This window comes from Xiphophorus maculatus, chromosome 20, assembly GCF_002775205.1.
Source record: "Xiphophorus maculatus strain JP 163 A chromosome 20, X_maculatus-5.0-male, whole genome shotgun sequence".
Taxonomy (NCBI): Eukaryota; Metazoa; Chordata; class Actinopteri; order Cyprinodontiformes; family Poeciliidae; genus Xiphophorus; species Xiphophorus maculatus.
The window spans coordinates 819,354-833,033 of NC_036462.1; the positions used below are offsets into that span (position 1 = coordinate 819,354).

The following is a 13,680-nucleotide window of genomic DNA, read 5'->3' on the forward strand; positions in this document are numbered from 1 at the left end:
GGGGAGTGTAAGTACAGTCGTATTTAATAAATTACAATGTGCATTCAAATGAGGCCAGTTTGTCAGATTAAATGTACCTTTTTAAAATAACATTTATTTTTTAAATAAATGTTACTTATTAGAAGTACTACGCCATTTTCATGAAGTCCACATTTCTGTTTTTAAATATAGTTTTTTATTGGTGTGATTTAATATTATAATTTTAAATGTCTTGATCTTATTACTTGCACGTAAAAAAATAAATAAATAACAGATATACAGGCTTTCAAACATTCTTCTGTGTGTAATTAACTTATATAATGGGTTTCACTTTAGTGATAAAGTTCCTGACATAAATGTGATTTTCAGTAATATTCTAATTTATTGAATGGGTCAGTATAAATTTGACCATGCATTTGTAAGTAACTATTAAAAGGATTTTAGCTGTTATATTGAACAAACCCTCCATCATGGAAAAAGAGTTCAGACGAAGTATAATATTTTTACCAGAACTTTATAGAATGACATAATGCAATTTAGAATCTTGAATTACTTAAATAATAAGAAAGAAAATAGGATGTTTTTGTAAATAAGAAATTGTGCCTTCTCGGGTTGTGTCTAATGTAGGACAGACACCATAAGTAACAAACAATACTATCTAATATCTGGACAATATGGGGATACAAAATTTCGTTTTGTTCTTCTACAAAGTTTTTCTTTTATATATTTGTAAAACTTCCTCCCAGTGATATTTTAAAGGCTGTGGGGATAGAGTGTGGTCCACTCTACATGAAGTTGTGTCTGCTGCTAAACAGCCGGTGACCTCACGGCGCCATATTAAAATGCTCCCTCCTGTCTGCCTGTGAGCTTGTAGCTTAGCAGCAGCGGCTAGCCACCACTCTGCCTTTTACATCCTCAAGCCTGACAAGAGGGCAACGACGTGATGGAAATTGACTCGCTTGAAGAGGCGCTCAGAGGTCACAAATAGAATTTCGATTTCTTCGTTTTGATTAAGAACGCCTCGTAAAACAGATGTTTCGAAATAGTTGTTTTTCTAAAAGAAAAACGTGTTGCTAGCTAGCTACCTGTTTAGCTTTAGCTGATGCTAACATAACAAGTGCTTTTACGGAACTGTTAGCCGTGTGCTCACGGTGTTCGCTACAATAAGCCAACATGTTAAAATGATTAACCAGTACATTTAAACGCTAATACTGTTTTCCTATTTTAAGTAGTTGGCTTAGACTGACTTTTAGGCCACTGCTTTCAGGTTTTGTGTAGAACCGTTTAGCGGTCGCCTTGTTCGGACTAACTTAGCATTCCAAGCTATTCGGGTAACTTGTGCCAGTTTTAGCTAGAAAGCGCTCTGAACTAGATTGATTATGTAAATAAACTAGGCGAATCAAATGTTCCGACGGCTTGACTGAGACAGGTGTAACCGACCACCTGCTAACTGATAGCATATTTGGTTGAAGTAGATGATAACTGAAGGAAATTAAACATCCAGTTTTACGTCACAGAGTTACCACAATTGAGCATTATGCCAGGATAAATGAAAACTCCTTCTTCTAAACAACAGTGTCAACAGTTTACGTTTGTTGACGCTACTGTCTCCTCCTTTTTGACCTCATTACAGATTTTGATAAGAAAGCGAAGAAGGAGCCTATCCCCCTTTTGGAACAATTTTTATGCCATGTTGCCAAGACTGGACAGACCATGTAAGTGAAACCCACAGGCCCCATTTTTGCTATTCAATCGTGCATATATGCAAAGAAAAGTGGCTGATCAATGTACATTTCATAGCTGTTCAGTACAAGTTAAAAGAATGTTTAGGTTCAAGACAGACTTTTTTTCTTTTGTCTGGTGTGTGTGTGGGGGGGGGGAAGCGGGGGTGTTTGGATATTTCACAACTCTTAAGCATACACATAAATGTATGCTAGGCAGAAAAAAATAAAAGAATTGCCATTCCTATTGAAGACATGAGTGTATCAATGATGTTCTGTTCAAACTGAGAAATACGATTATTTTTCAGCAAGTGTGAAAGGACCTTCTGTGCTGTAAAAAATTGGGAGACGTTATCATCTTGCATAGATGAGCCAAGATATGTGTAACTACTAAAATCATGATCGAATGAGTCAGATTTATAAGGGATTATAAATAATCCCAAAACTTTATGTAGTTATTGGTTGTTCTGGTTAAAGATTAATGTAGCTTTATGGATAGCGTATGCTATACTTGGGTGTAAGCTATAGGTCAGGGGTCACCAACTTTTTTGAGACTGGGAGTTACTTCATGGGTACAGAAGAACAAGAAGGGCTACTTGTTTAATACAGACATCAATTATATTTTCTCAGCCTTTATGACAGTAATACATATATGATTACATGCTGCCTGATTATATTAATGTTAGGGACTACTCACAATAGGTATCAGTAAGGATTTACCGTTGCAGATATGGTTAATCGTTATTATGTGATCAGAAGTTCTTAGTTCACAGAGTTTTAAGTTTGATTTCTTTTTGAAGCTCTTCTGTGTGATTCTAAATTGCCCACAAGTGTGACTGAGGATTGTTGCAGTAGCACCTGCTGCTGTACGCACTGTGCCTATATTGAGATTTTCCTTTAAATTAAAAAACAAAAAGAATAGTTATTGTATTTTTTATTATCCAACCCTCTTTACTATTAACAAAATTGTGAAGAAAAAAAGATCTTTTGTGTCAAAACATCTTGTATGTAGCGCAGATCAGTGTCAGTCTATGTGGGTGGGCACGCCAAAGCCTAAATCTTATTGGTCAGTTTGCTTTTGTTTATTTTTCAGCTTGGCGCCTTTTCTGTAAGCTAAAAATGAATGAGTGGCGTTTTATCCTCCCGTAGTTCTAAGAGCTTTTGTTTGGATCGTGGCTGAGCTTTTTACAGTGTCCGCGGTTCTGGTGAGGTAGCAGGTTTATTAGCCTTTTTGTGGTTTCGCGAACAGAAAAGCTGACTTGTCACCTGTTGTCTAGAGGGGGGGGGGGGAGTCAGACGGATCGGAGGGTACACACAAAACGATCACTGCACCTGACCTGCAAGAGCACAACCACCTCTCCAACGCGCATCATGTGCACGTCGCACAAAACCAGCACAAACCTAAACCACAAAAGCAGCGCACCTTTTTTTTTTTTTTTTTTACAAACGATGCTAAGTAATAAAGGCATGGAAGTGAAACCTACCCATGTGATCCATGGAAAGTGGATGATGTTGATTCCCAGGTTGAAGTCCAGACGTCCAGAGGAGGAGAAGGTGAAGCAACAATATTTGCTTAATGTCTTTCTACTCTTTTGGGGAACGTTTGGACTAGATTAAATTATTTAACCCACAGTCTGAGATGCTCAGTAAGAGCGGCAGATGTCAGCCAAATGGTGACCCATCGGCTCTTCAGTTCAAGAAACATCAAAGAAGCTCATAAACTGGTGACCCACCAGAACCGCGCACAAGGTATAAAACTCAGCCGGGATCCAAACAACCGCTCTTAGAACTACGGGGGGATCAAACTCTGCTCATTCGTCTTTAGCTTGCAGAAAAAGCACCAAGCTGCCAAATAAACAAAAGCAAACTGACCAATAAGATTTAGGCTTTGGCGTGCCCACCCACATAGACAAGATGTTTTGACACAAAAGATCAGTTTTTCTCCACAATTTTATTAATAGTAAAGAGGGTTGAATAATACAAATTCCAGAAATTATTCTTTTTACTTAAAGGAAAATCTGAAGGTACTCTGAATGGGTCCAGCCGTATAGCTGCAGGCGCTACTGCCCTCCGATAATATCCTGCAGGCATCTGCGCATAATTCTGAACTTTAACCCTAGAAAAGACTTTTATACATAAAGCAATTTATTTTAAATGTTTTCATAATTGACTTTTTAAAATCTAAATATAAACAATTGTTATTACTTAAATGTAGAAACATTTAATTAAATATATAAAAAAAAATTTTTATAGTGCTCCCCAATGACAATGGCTATTTTTAGAACTTGCTCTGCGGGTGACTGACAATGTCCCCTCGGCGATTGGGTGCCTGCAGGGACCCTGTTGGTGACTCATATTATAGACAATGAATTAATTTTGGTAATAAGTATTTTTTCTCAATGTGGAAAGTATTTAGACTGAAATGCACAATGTGTATACTGAATGAGTCAAATGGGAGTTGGAATTTATAATGGTTGACTTATCTCTGCTCTTAAGTAAAATATGAAGGTTTTATTTTATGCTTGATTTCTATATCAAATCACACTGTTATGCCAAGTAGTTATTTGCAAACACAAATAACTACTTGGATTCAATATTTGGTAGGATATCATATTTTAAGTGAGATTCTAATAGTATATTGGGCCAGCTTGATGGTCTGTAATCCCTTGAGACAGTCGATATTTATATTTCCAGTGTATTGTATTAAATACGATACAATAGCTGTATGACACCATTAGCTCACTGCAGATGAAGCACCCAGAGATGTTTTACTTGTTTGTGGGAGACTTTATTCACATAAAACTGCCCATTTTTTACCAGCATGTCACCTTTTCTACATGGGGAAGCAACACTGTGTGTACACTAACATTCACTCTGCATACAGAGCTTTTCTTTGCCAACATTTTGGCCTCTCTGACCACATCTCTATTCTGCTGGCGTCAGCATATCATCCGCTGATGATACGGATTAGTCACTGTTTGGCCCAGGGATGCAGCCTGTGTTCTCCAAGACTGTTTTCAGTCTTGGAATTCACAGACTGGCAGGTCTTCAGAGAGGGAGAGGTAGACCCGGAGGAATACACCTCCTCTGTTCTTGGCTTCATTTCCAAGTGTGATGATAATGTCACCAACACTAAGACAGTAACCTGTCACCCGAACCAGAAACTCTGACTGAAGGCTAAGGTGAGATCTCTGCTGAAATCTAGGGATGCTGCATTCAGGACTGGTGAGGCATCAGCACTCTGAGAGGTGAGGAAAGGACTGACTGTTGGCATTCTGAGGGCCAAAGCCACACATACCCAGAAAATTCAAGGTTACTTCACCACCAACGACCCCCAGCGCATGTGGAAGGGCATCAAGTGCATCAGAGATTACAATATCAGGGATGCAGAATGCAGAAACCCCTCATTGCCAGATGTACTCAGTAAGTTCTTTGCCTGCTTTGAGGATCCTGACACCCCCTCAGCACCAGATTCATGCCACCACCTGGTGACGCACTCCTCTGTAAGACCACATCAGATGTGAGGAAGTCCCTTCGGGAAACCAATCCCCATAAAGCTGCAGGCCCTGACAACATCCCAGGGTGGATACTGAGGGATTGTGCACATCAGTTGTCTGAGGTGTCGGCAATAGTGATGGGCAGATAAGGCCTCATTGGGTGTATGGCACATTTCCCAAACTGTGTCAATTCTGTGTTGAAACTGTGTTACTATATCACTTGATGGTGACATCTGTTTGATTTTAAAAGCCATTCCAGGCAAATGCAATGAAGACTGGAGACAGACTGAACAGGGTTCATTCATGTATTTAAAAACATCAGCTGCTGTAACAACTTTGGGTCGAGGCGATTGCACCATTTCTCCTGCTTTTGAGGACACCCTTTCACAGGGCACTAATGATGACGGTGTACAGAGAAATTTAATTGCAAGTTTGTATAACGTAGGGTAATGTAGTCATTGCGTTTCCCAGTAGTGGATCTTGTGATCTTGGCGTGTTCGCCTCAGAGATGCGTCTTTGAACCTTGATAATGGCATTGGTGGTGACATTTGAATTAGCCTTGTTCTCTTCAGCTTCCATGTCCAGCTGCTGCCACAAGTTATCATCTGAGGAAAAAAATAAAATGCATAAATTACACTCCATGTAATTCGTTGTAATTACATGGAGTGATTTGCAAGAACATTAAAATACACATTTAACAATCATGACAAACCTGAACTGGGAGCAGATGGTTGAGTTGAAGGTCCAGATTTGGGCATCTTCCATTTGTCCGTCCAGTGTTTCTCATTTCTGCTGCGCACTCTAATTTTAGTCTTTTCATTGCATCATTGGCTTTTGAAGCACCTAAGAATCCCATCGTCTTGTACAAAGGGTCCACTAATGTTGGTATAGTCATTCCACTTAATGACTCCAGGTTGCACAGTGTTTCTAGTGTTCTTCTCTTAAGGTTTTCCACAAGATTAATTGCGGTTTTCATGGTTACATTTAATGCATTGTGTGCAATGATGCACCATTTTAAGCATTGGAATTACACTTTCCACTCCCCCCAGACCCAACAGCTTGGTTAAATAGAGCAAGCACACGGAATGTGTTCTCTATGATTTTATCATCTGTAGTTAGCTGAGGTATGTCGCTTTTTAAAGAGGCCAGGGACACCAACACTGACTCCTTCTGTTCCACCATGCGTTCCAGCATTAAATACATGCTGTTCCATCTAGTTGATACTTCATTCATTAATTTCTTCACTGGTCCTCTAGTCTGTAGCTGGACTTCTTCTCTTTCTTCTTTTCTCTCTGCCAGCTCCTCTTTGGCTGTAGTACTGGTTCTAATGTATGCAACGATCTGCCTTGTTTTATTTCTGATATCAGTGAGAGTCAATTTGGTAACATGATTTTGGAACTGTTGAATTTAAAGAATGCGCTATGCAAATCGTGTGCCTGATTAGGAACTTTCTGACACATCCAATCATGTTTGCAGTCACATCTGTGACCAGACATGTCACTTTCTCTGATATGGCCTACTTCTCCATTATTTATTTATTTTTTCCTTGGGCCAGATTTTCAGCAGTGTTCCACTCCCAACATTTACTTACAAAAATGTATGGTTCTCATTGTTGACATAGTGACAGATCACAGCCAAGTAAGTCTCCATGGATGTTGTTGATGGATGTTCACATGTCAGTTGTTAGGCTAACTGCAACTGCAGATACATTTCTACGATTTCTGGCTACATAGTTAACATGAATTTACATAAAAGCTACTTTTTCTGATTTAAAAACCTCAGAAAAAGGTTTTCTGAACCTGTTCTGAATGCAGAACCTCTGTTTTGGTTTTTGTATTTCACCTCATGATTTTATTTATTTTTTTATTCCTCCAGGGTTCCATGGTCACAATTCAAGAACTACTTCCTGTTTAAATTGGAAAATGTGATGGATGACTTCAAAGCCTCCACACCTGAGCAAAGAGCTTCGGCGAACCCAAACGTGGAGTCGGTTCCGTTTGAGGATATGAAGGAGAGAATCTTGAAGATAGTGAAGGGATACAATGGGTAGGTGCCTCCGAGAAATGTTACATCCGGTAAATTATCTTAAAAGAGGTGTGTCCAAAGTGCAGCCCATGTGCCATTTGTGGCCATTGGAGTGATGTCTTGTAGCCCACAACTGCAGTTCAAGAATGATACAAATTTGTTTCTTGAATTTTTTATTATCAGAAATTAATACGGACAATTTTCAACATTAATGCTGCTAAATTTGATGCAGCTGCGCGCATTAACTCTAAGTGGACAAAGCAATCGATTTGGTTTGATGCACCATGTAAACGTAAAAATAATAAAATATGGTCACGCATCCTGCTGGTTTTGAGGTGAGCGCGAAAGCTCCATCACAGGCTGATGAGTGGTTAACACTAGTTTGTTAACCACTGGCCAACCGGGAACACATGCAAACACTTTAAATTGCAGACAGAACCACACGCTGGGCAGCATGTTGAGATGTAAACTCATACGCTGCTCTTAATTCTTTGTTCACAGATATAAATCATTCTCACCGCTTGCTCAACACTTACCCCTGAAATGCGACTACGGGTTATACCTGTCTTTCACATAGATCTGCGCAACCAGAGCTAACGCGGTGGGTTTTCTTGACTCCTACATTGATCAAAAACTCTGGAAGGAAACATACGGGGTTGATGTAAATATCCATACAGGTCAGCCCTTGTCCAGTTTGAGTGAAAGGAGGGACGCTGAGGGCAAACATCAGAGATCAAGCAGTGGGAGCGCGCGAGGCAACGCGTAGAGGCGCTAACGGTGTGATTGGTTGCTCTCCTGGCTTTGTACCATTTAAATGCATCAACTATAAACCTTTCTTTTAGGAATAATTCTGCTCTGCAAGTAAAATGCTCAGCACAACTGAGACGCTTGCAGTGGCGTGCTGTGGTGGCGCAGCGGGTTAGCACACCCCACATTTGGAGGCCTTAGACCCACGGACGTCGCGGGTTCGACTCCCGGTCCCGACGACCTCTGCCGCATGTCCAAAAAATGGCGCCGGCTCAGCTGGCTGCCTGCAGACACAGCTCCTGTCGTGTGCTGTAACTGCGAAATAATTTCCCTGCTGGGATGAATAAAGTAAAAATTAATTAATTAATTAAATTAAAATTTAATTATTATTTAAAGAAAAATAATTAAAAATTAGGCAATTTTTTTTCTTTTCCCTAAAAACATAAACATGTAACGCTTAGCTTGGTGGAGAGTCAAGCAAAGCATGGGGGTGCCGCCAGGCTTTTAATACACTGAGGAGAATCCTGCTTCAGATATTTCACAATTTTATTCCAGCAGTGTGATTAATACATCTTTTCTTTTAAAAAGACTCACCTTCCAGCCTGAATGGAAACATTTAAATCGAACTTTATTCATGGGTTGTAATGACCAACCCATGTTGAGTTTAAACCTAAATCTAAATGAGTCTATAACTGACGCATTTCACTGTTTTTATTTGTAAAACATTGAAAAAAAACCTTATGTAAAAGGCAACAATTCTGCATTGTTTGATTTTTAGGTTACAAACTTATGTTAGAAACTGTAAAAAAAAAAAAGTTTTTTGTTTGTTTTTTTTCTTAGAATCCCCTTCACAATCCAGCGATTGTGTGAGCTGCTCACAGAGCCCAAAAGGAACTACACTGGAACAGATAAGTTCCTTCGAGGCGTGGAGAAGGTTGGTTCTAATCGGTGTCTGTGATTGTGCCTCTAAACTTTTCAAATGGTTGTTTTGTTCTAAATTGAGCTTCGTTGTTTCTGTTTTAGAATGTGTTGGTGGTAAGCTGTGTCCATCCAACTTCAGAGTAAGTGTATGGTGTACGCTAAAGAATCACTGTATTTTTAGATGCACCAGTGGGACAATCACATTTTTAATCTTGTTTTAATCTTTTTTTCTTTTTCTTCCAGGAAAAACGGATGCAGCACTGTTAACCGAATGAATGGAGTGATGCTTCCAGGAAATGCATCTGCTTTTATAGAGAGGTAGAAAACTGAAATCAATCGTCTTTTTTTTTGTAACTCTTGAGTCCTCGTTCTTAAAAAGTCTTATATTAATGTGTCTAAATTCAAGGCCTTAAAATATCTTACAGGGTTTCCCCTAGAAAACTTGCTAAGCCCGGTGGTTGGGGCACCAGGGCAAAAATTTGAGTCGCACACAAATATTTTTATTGCATTTTGTGACTCAAGGTGGTACCTTTGCTAGCTACCTGGCCAGGTAGTTGTGACTGTATCATTGGTGCAGTTTTTGCTATGGTTGATTATAGTGGAACAAGTTCCGTCAACCATCCCCTCTAGTTATAGATTTTTCAATTTTAAATTTTATTAAAGATTGCATTAAAAAAGTCTTATAGTCTTAAATTTGGCTTATTGAAAAATGCAGATACTCTGTAACTATTTTTTTAATGTCTGTCAGGAAAGTAAACGGTCCAGGAACCCCTCGACCATTGAACAGACCAAAGGTGTCACTGGTCAACTCACTAGCAGCCAATGGTCTACCAGACAGCACAGACAACAAAGACCTCAACACAGAGCAAGATGATAACCAAGACACCAGGTAGGACAGGATCTATAGAAAACACATCTGCCCTCTTCAACACAACCAGCAGTCGGAATCTGTTTCTGTCATTTGTCTCCATTCCTCGTTAGCAACGTTTTGCCTTCAGAAGGCTCCCCGGGGAGCGCTGTGAAGAACAAACACTCGGACGAAGAGGAGGAGGAAGAGGACATGGAGGCTGAACACCAAGAGGTGAAGAGACTGAAGTTCTGTAAAGACGAGGAGGAAGAAGAGCAGGAAGTGGAGACGCCGAGGTCCTCAGACAGCAGCCACCACTCTAAAGAAGCAGAAGCCATGGTTCAAGAGGAAGAGGAGGAGGAGGAGGAGAAGAAGGAGGCGTTCAGCACTGAAGCTGCCACTGAGGAGCTAGGTGGGTTCTGATTGGATTCATTTCTTTTTTAATGTTCTCCCCATCAGGCTTACAGACAAGGGTTCTACTCCAAGCTGCCGAGAGTTTTTGGCTTGCTGTCAAAGTTGGCTTTAAATAGTTTATCTACTTCAAAATGTGCATTACACAAAATAATTAGCTGAATAATAGACTACTGGAAGTGCTATGGAGAATACTGAGGCATAAATTTGCTGCTCCACCAGACCCACTAATAAATAGTGATAACTATGAAAAGTGATAACAGAGTACCAAACTGAAGAGAGAGCTCAAGAGGATGGGGTTCTGTGTGGATATATATATATAAAATACGAAATTATTTTTTTAACTGTCCTGCCTACTGATTTAAAAAAAAAAAAGGAAAAAACGTTTCTGGTTGGGTGATGACCAGCCTGGTTTGTGGTGTATCTCTAGCTGTTGACAACTGCTTTATAAAAACAGATGCGTGTATTTAAATGTAGCCGTATATTTAGGCCTGTCGCGATAAACGGTAAATCAATTAATCGTACGATAAATTAATTATCAGCATTATCGTCTCTTCCGGCCTTTTTCTCTTTCTGTTGATGACACCGAATGAAAAAGGCTCAACTCTGGTGCTCTCCACTGACCCTCCCTTCCTCATTTTACTTAGTGTAAAGCCCAGCGCACACGAGCTGTCGGCCGATTGTCGGCCCATTTTCAAAACCTGACAGATCACACATTACCCACAGAAATCCTAGGTATAACGGTTCCATCGGGTTCGGTCCTGCCCTGTGGTGTCCAACAATGGGCACAAAATAATTGCTATAAGTTCAGTGAACTAATTTTAAAACCAGGCATTAATCAATGCTTTACTACAATCTACCTGCAATGCATGTGGCTAGTGTCAGTTCTGACTGAATGAAAATCATTATAACCTATTTACGTCACGTTAACGAAGAACAGCTGAAAAGTTACCGGGTTTATCAACTGCGGTAGCAATTTCGCTCCAACTCCTCCTCTTGGCATTTCTATATTCTTTGTATGTTGAATAAACATTAATATTGTTTCCACATATCATCTCCAATGTCGGCTGGACTTCGGGTTGCGCCGTATCAGCTGTTTGGGATTCCTCTCTGTAATTTCCCCTCAGAAAGCACGAAGGAGAATCCAGCTTTCTGATTGGCTCCCTGTCACATTCAACAGGCTGCGTTAACGATCCCAGTCGGGGAAAACCTCTGATTTAGATCAGAGCCTAGGATCTGTAACACACCACACAATCTTAGAAAGACCAACGTTCTAAGATTGTCATAAGGGGAAAAATAAGAGCAAAAAATCATGTAGTGTGAACTATTGCATCAGGTAGTCGAAGTGCCCATTTTCTCTATTTAAATCTAATTATTACTGAAGGGCAACATAATATACATACTTCATAATCTGCACTCTTTTGGTTGAATGCAGTATTTATTTCCACTTTGGCTTTATGTTGTTTAGTTTTTTTTTTCAAGTGAGTTTTTTGTTAATGGAGACTGAGAATCCATTTTATTTTTGGTTGTTTTGTTTATTTTGTTTATCAGTTCCAGTGTTCAGTGTTCTTTTGAAAATAAAGTGTATCTATCTTTGGCAGGAAATCGCATGCATTATTATGTCATTTCCATTAAATCAGTGTAAAAAGGTCTTCAAACAATATTATCGTTTATCGCAATAATTTTTTGAGACAATTAATCGTTCAGCAAAGTTTGTTATAGTGACAGGCCTACGTATATTGTACAATTATAAAAACTTGTTGTACCCCCTTCTTGTTGTTTAGAACCAACTAGCGGCACAGTGTCTGAGAGTTGCGAAGGATCCAAGCAGGATGGGGGTGATCCGGCTGAGAGGGAGGTACCATGCGCTTCAGAAGAGGAGGGTAGCGACATGGACCAGACAGACCAGCAGGCCCCCACTAGCGTCCAGGAGAACCAGGAGAGCAGCCGGGACGGAGAGGAGAGAAGCAGCGACCCGGTCAGCAGCAGCAGCAGTACAGAGGAGGGGGCAGAGGCAGCCCAAGAGGAGGCTGCTGTCGCTCCCTCCTTCAGTACAACTGAACCTCCTACAGAGGGCGCCACCTTAAACACTGAGACCACCGAGGAGCCTATGGAGCAGGATTAGACTGAAGGCCACCCCTTCTTCCTGCAGTCGCATGTGACCGTAAACCAGCTCGTTCTTTCCATCAGTGGTCGCCAAGACGACAGATGAACACCTCGCCCCGTCTCTGGACACTCCTCCAAAATAGCTACTATTTTGGAGGAGTGCATTTTCTGGGCTCCAGAAAATATTTTTTCTTTTTATTGGAATATTTTACAGGTTTTTGTTTTAAAATCCAGCAGGGTTGATTTTATTAGCCTTGGAATTTTTTTCCTCTAATTATTTTGATGATCAGTGAGTTTATTTTGACCTCTGTGGTTTATGGCTCAAGTTTTGGACCATTTACTCCAACTTGTAACAGGAAGTAACTTGCCATTCTACAGACTATTATCATTTAGGAGACTTTTCATAAGAAGTAAAACCACTTCTGAGTTTTCAAGTGTTGATTTATCTTTAATCCACCAGGCTCCATCAACCATCAGCTCCCTCAATTTTACAATTGATTTCTCAGTTCCTGTGAGATGAGAAGCTTTTATTTTTACCACTTGCTATCCTCATATTTGAAGCGTCTTTCCACAGTGATACACTACCAGTTCCACTGAACTATACAGACATGCTCCCTTTTGTAGTAGCATCCTCTGTAAACTGACGTTTTCTTGGATGCATACAACCATAATTTATTATGATTTCAGTTCACTGACTTCTTCTGGAGTAAGTTTTTGGGGGTGTTTTTTGTCTGCCGGTTGTAGTTCCTGAAAAAACCAGCTGTAAGTACAAAGATGGAGCGCTTTCTTTGTATCGTGATGTCACCATGTTGTTTCACCGACTGACCGATATCCAGTTTTTGGTTACAGTTCTACACCTGTTTCTGCAGCTGTACTTTTTTGATATTTAGAATTTTAAATTTCTGTAAAGTAGATTTTTTTGTAGATTGTAATACAGTATGTGTTCACTGCCTTTGTGAAACAATATATTATTGTATAATTTCTGTGTATACTCTGAATGCTTTTGCTTTCAGCGCGGTATTCAGAAATAGCAATAAATGTTAACATTTTTAAGTGTGGTGGTCGTGCTTATTTATAGGGCTCAGAACTGTTACAGCAGAGCACAGTTGTGAAGGAGAAAGAGAATATTCTAGGTTTAGACCTCTGAAAAGTGCTGTGCGTTTCCATCCATCTGTTTTCTTACACTCTTCTTCTATTGAGGTTAAGAGGTGCTGGTGCCTGTCTCCAGCTGTCAATGGGTGAGAGGTGGGGTCACCCTGGACAGGTCACCAGTCCATTGCTGGACAAGCAACCAGGCACACACACTCTCACCTAAGGAGAATTTATACAGACAAATTATGTATTTACAGTCATGTATTTGAACTGTGGAAGGAACCCAGAGAGAACCCACACACAAACAGGGAGAACATGCAAAAAGACCCCGGGT

The 13,680-nt window shown here is 40.1% G+C and overlaps 1 protein-coding gene across 1 annotated transcript; it reads left to right on the forward strand.

Annotated features, from left to right (window-relative positions):
- Positions 1 to 818: 818 nt before the first annotated feature.
- On the forward strand, positions 819 to 13,307 carry ppp4r2 (protein phosphatase 4 regulatory subunit 2). The gene is made up of 9 exons (XM_005814681.3): positions 819 to 956; positions 1,613 to 1,694; positions 7,073 to 7,243; positions 8,810 to 8,903; positions 8,993 to 9,030; positions 9,134 to 9,208; positions 9,639 to 9,779; positions 9,872 to 10,149; positions 11,933 to 13,307. The coding sequence occupies exons 1-9, from the start codon at positions 923 to 925 to the stop codon at positions 12,271 to 12,273; spliced, it is 1,254 nt and encodes a 417-aa protein (XP_005814738.1). The 5' UTR covers positions 819 to 922; the 3' UTR covers positions 12,274 to 13,307.
- The last annotated feature ends 373 nt before the right edge of the window (positions 13,308 to 13,680 follow it).